This window comes from Cyprinodon variegatus, unplaced genomic scaffold, assembly GCF_000732505.1.
Source record: "Cyprinodon variegatus isolate N-32 unplaced genomic scaffold, C_variegatus-1.0 Scaffold70, whole genome shotgun sequence".
NCBI classification, from domain to species: domain Eukaryota; kingdom Metazoa; phylum Chordata; class Actinopteri; order Cyprinodontiformes; family Cyprinodontidae; genus Cyprinodon; species Cyprinodon variegatus.
The window spans coordinates 1435878-1440428 of NW_015150523.1; the positions used below are offsets into that span (position 1 = coordinate 1435878).

Here is a 4551-nt window from a genome sequence, read left to right on the forward strand (position 1 = left end):
TGTGTTAAATACAGAAATGGGACACATAACTGAGAGTGCGCCTTTCGGTACGGTGCGCCTTATGGTCGTGAAAATACGGTAAGTAGTTTGTCTTTGTTACTGCTGCTGCAAGTAGCTTATTCTTTAAGCACATGGTATGCTTTAGAGTCCATGTATCATTACATATGCCATAAAAAATCAGTCTGTTTATGTCTGCCCTGTGAAATTTGTTATTTTGACATTTATAGGCATGTGAGCTTGTTTAGTTGTCAGTTTCCTCTCCCATTATTGAAGGGGAGTGCTTCTAACCACAAGAGGATCAAAGCATATAGTAATTGTACGTGTTCCTGGTTGATGTTATTACTGCCACCCTGCCACCGATGCAGACTCACATCTCACAATACTTTGTTTTCAACCATGTCTACAGATTAAACCTTAGATATATGGACTTACCAGGGATCTATGAAGAATAATACTTGCATTTAAACCTGACCGAAACCACGCAGGTATAGTAAAAGGACGGAAGGGAGAAAGGAAAAATGAATAAATTAAAATAACGGAATACAGAACCATTAGCCACATCCACTAAGAGGAATGCTCTGAAAAAGCAGCAGGACCTCCCAATGAAATGAAAACAGACCATCTATAAATCATAATGCAGTCTGAATTAAATGGTGACCCACACGAGTATAATGTGTTTATAGGTTCCTGAAATCCATAAACATGCAAACAGTGGCCTTAATATTAATTACAGTGGCATTTATTGTCTGAATATACTTACTCAAACTGCGCATTACCCACAGAACACATTAGAATTTATTCATATTACACAACTCACCTAAAAGTCTTACTGAAGTGAAAAAAAAGGAAAGTTTCCTGTTCAAAGTTATTCAAAGTTAATTTTCATTAAATGTAATTATATTATCAGTTCCTGATTTGTGCGTTTCCTTGTAAAACATGCCTACCTGGTGAAGACAGGCAGCTGGGACTGGATAACTTGAACCCTGACAATAACGAGGAGCAGGGTGCTGATGACGAGGACGATGAGCTTCAGAAGAGTTTGCAGGACAGCATAAGGGAAACCATCTTTACCCTGCAGGACTTGCCGCAAAGTATCCAGTAGTATGGGCAGTGTAAACTAGAAAGGAAAAATAACAGGACGAAGAGAGGTCAAGTTCATCTCCATATTTAAAGAGGTTATTTTTTTTTTCTCTTTGTTACCCCTGTTTGGACATAACTGTCTGTAATTGTAGCAACCATAAAAAGTTAGCTTTCTTTAAACACCCAGAGGCACCGCATTAATATCTTTAAAGCGAAATTTTTTTCAATTACTTCAAAAAACACCAGCTGAGTTAAAAAGGAGGCACCAACAAAGAGCTGGAGCTAGGACAAGAGAGAGGAGCAGCAAATTCAAGCCATCTCTTCTATCAATCGTTATAAGCAATGTGAGATCTTAAAGAGGAAATTAAACGTCCAACCAAATTAACAAGACTGTGTCTTACTATTATCAATAGCTATATTAGAATTGTGAAAAATATAAAAGTAAAAGAAAAAACAAAGAGTTGTTTTATAATTATTTTGGTAAGGGCCATGCCATGTTGCAGTACCTCAATGGGTGATGTCATGATTTTTTCTTTTACCGGTACTTTATTTTCACAGAACCAGAACAGCTCTTTATAAAAGAAAATATAAAACCAGAAGTTTCATTTATGGAGCTCCAGCTGGCCTTTTTTAAAACCCAGATGATGCTTATGTGGCCTGATATAAAAATGGGTTCAACACCCCTGGCTTTGAGGGTCCTTCTATGGACCACCAGCCGCATGAGATCGAGAATTCACAGGAGAGTATGTACAGGAAATCAGCCCAGTGTAAACAAGCAAATAGTAAACGTTGCAGTAAAAAGCTGTAGTTGCTGCTTTAAAAAACTCGAAGGTGATGTTAACTGATTTTTTTCTCTATTGCACATTTCCACACCTAGCTTTATTGCTATATATGCATAAAATAAGTGCTGTGTCTTTTTGGAGGAACCAATATGAGGAAAGAAGGCTTAAGAAAACTTACCCCCTGTGCAACAAAAACTTCATAGACGCAACAGACACCGACCACAGTAATTCCCTGCTCCTTACACAGAGTCGCTGAAGCCACCAGAACTACAGTCAGAGCAATTGGAGGCCAAACTGAAAAAAAACATAAATACATTTATGGCAATGAGAGGACTTCACTGTGGCATTTGAGTTTTTTTTAGTTAAAATAAGCAAAGTTGTGAAATAGTTTTAACATTAACCCACGTTATTTTACGGTATGTCTGTCAAATAGTAGCAAACTGCTCTAAATATATATTGTTAGTGTTCACATACAGGTCTTCATCATAAAAAAAAGACCCTGGTTGTTTAGCCTTTCATAACCAGAATTTTATTTTTATTTAATTTCATTATTATTTAGGCTTTATCTTTACAGTTTGTCTTGAAAAATCTGAAATATAAGTTTCAAAAGAGACCAGTTTGGATAAAACAAGAACAAAAAGGTTACAAATACAGCAACGATGACAAACAATTGAAACATTTTACTCAAATGAAATAAGCTGATAAAACATGATCTCAAAACAAGAGCAGGTTATGGGAAAATTTCTCTTTTTCTATGAAAATAAATTTCATTTGTCCCAGAGGAATCGGTGGGGATAGTTTCAGCTTCTTCCATAGAGTGTTCCAAGTTGACAGGGCAGTTTACCAAAGTACGTTTTTTTTCTAAGTTCTGAGCATATTAACCAAACACTGAATTATATTAAGCCCTTAAAGTGATGACTTTGGCAGAACTGTCTTAAGTGACGGTTGATGAATAAGTCAGGTGGTTACAACTAAAGGTCAGTTAGCTATAGATGAAAATTCGGCTATTTATGATCCTACAGATTTAAAATGATGACCAGTTGAGATGAGAATCTAAGAGTGATGAAACAGGGAATCATACCCTGTGATAACCATAAAGCTCCAACCTATTTCTAAGGGATACATGCAGTCAGTTGTCTTCATGGCAGCAACATTTATGAACATCAGTGAAATTTTCCCCGACACAATTATAAGAAACTAATAATGTCCAAAAATGGAACCCTTGCAGTGTACCAGCGCTATCTCATAAAAAAAAATGAACAGCTTTTAGATATGGCTGCAAAGAACATGAACAAAGATAAGACAGGTTAATGTAAAAGACAGCACAGTAGATCATTTGTATCTAAGGCTTAACAGTCATTTAAAACCTTTATAGTGGCCATATTGTGCTTTTTTCTTAAAGCAAACGACAAGATGATGGCTGCAAACAAATCTTCATAAATTTTTTGAATGGTTTTTTTTATTGTTGTCGTCTCTCCTGTCTATTATGATGTGCGCTCCTGCCTTTCTTAGCCAGGTCATCCTTATGAAAGATGTCTTAATTCATTGTCTTCTAAATTGTTAAATAAAGGCTAGATAATAATGATAAAAAAAAAAACACCTTTGGATAGGATTGTCTTTACTAGAGAAAGCAGTGGGGAAGAAACTGTTCTGTGACAGCTGGGTTATAGGAATGGTGCTCTTTAGTTGCGACCTGAATGAAACTATCTTTACAGTTTCATTTTTGGATGTGTGGGGTCGTCAAAGATGTTAGGGGACCTATTTTTGACTCTACATCAGTACACATCCAGGATGAATGGAAGGTAAGCCCTGGTGGTTCTTTCTGTAGACTTAATTGTAATTTTTTTCCTTTCCTGGTAAACAGATGAAACCAAAACCATGTGAAAATGTCCTTATATGCCATTGTGTGTGCCTCAACATTAAAAAACATCCTAGAGGAAACCCTGAAAGGATACACAATATTTATAAGTGTTAATATTTATTAAATGTTTGTTTTTAGTGTCTAAAGTCTCAGGCTTTCTTGAGCCACTTGTAAAATGAGGGTTTTCTGATTTTGTCTTCTTATGTTCAGGAAATTAGGTTGGTTGGTAAAAGGAATGAGATAAGGTAACCTGAGCAGACTGGTTTAGCATGCCTGGCCATGTCAGGCTGTACCTGTGGTAGAGCATCACACGGCTGAGTACATGCCAAATTATGCAGGTCTACCAGATTTAATACATCTTAGTGTGCAGGAAAAAAAACATCTTTGGCGACAGATGCAACTACCAGCTATGCTGCGTGGAACATGCCTGGAACACTTTCAGAAAGAGGCGTCTGAAATAGAGAATAGGCCACCTCAGCTAACTCCTCATGATGTGGAGTATATTGGCACCCAGTGGTGCCTATGTCCTCAACACAGTAGGCTATATCCATTCCCTACATGAATGATAGGCTAGCATCAGTAACTGAGTGGTCAGCACCGGGAATTGAGACTTTGGCGCTGGCAACAGAGAAAGAAAGTAGTCATCTGCCTTAGCTTTGGGAACACCGCAATCAGCACTAGATATGCTGGCAATCAGCACTGGATTGTGTTATGCTGATGCCATTTTTGGCCCTGATACCCGAAACCTGGCTGTACAGTATCGGCAGGTACCATCTGCAGGGGTTGACGTTAAGGATTTTTACATTTCTTCAGAAACAATTTTTACTT

The 4551-nt window shown here is 37.4% G+C and overlaps 1 protein-coding gene across 1 annotated transcript in view; it reads right to left on the bottom strand.

Moving 5' to 3' along the window:
* tmtc3 (transmembrane and tetratricopeptide repeat containing 3) overlaps positions 1 to 4551 on the bottom strand; it is a 58442-nt gene that overhangs the window by 35650 nt on the left and 18241 nt on the right. Inside the window, exons 5-6 of the mRNA XM_015372235.1 lie at positions 2041 to 2156; positions 945 to 1117 (exon numbers count right to left, since the gene is read on the bottom strand). Coding sequence (XP_015227721.1) covers positions 945 to 1117; positions 2041 to 2156 — 289 coding nt within the window. The remainder of the gene's footprint in view (positions 1 to 944; positions 1118 to 2040; positions 2157 to 4551) is intronic.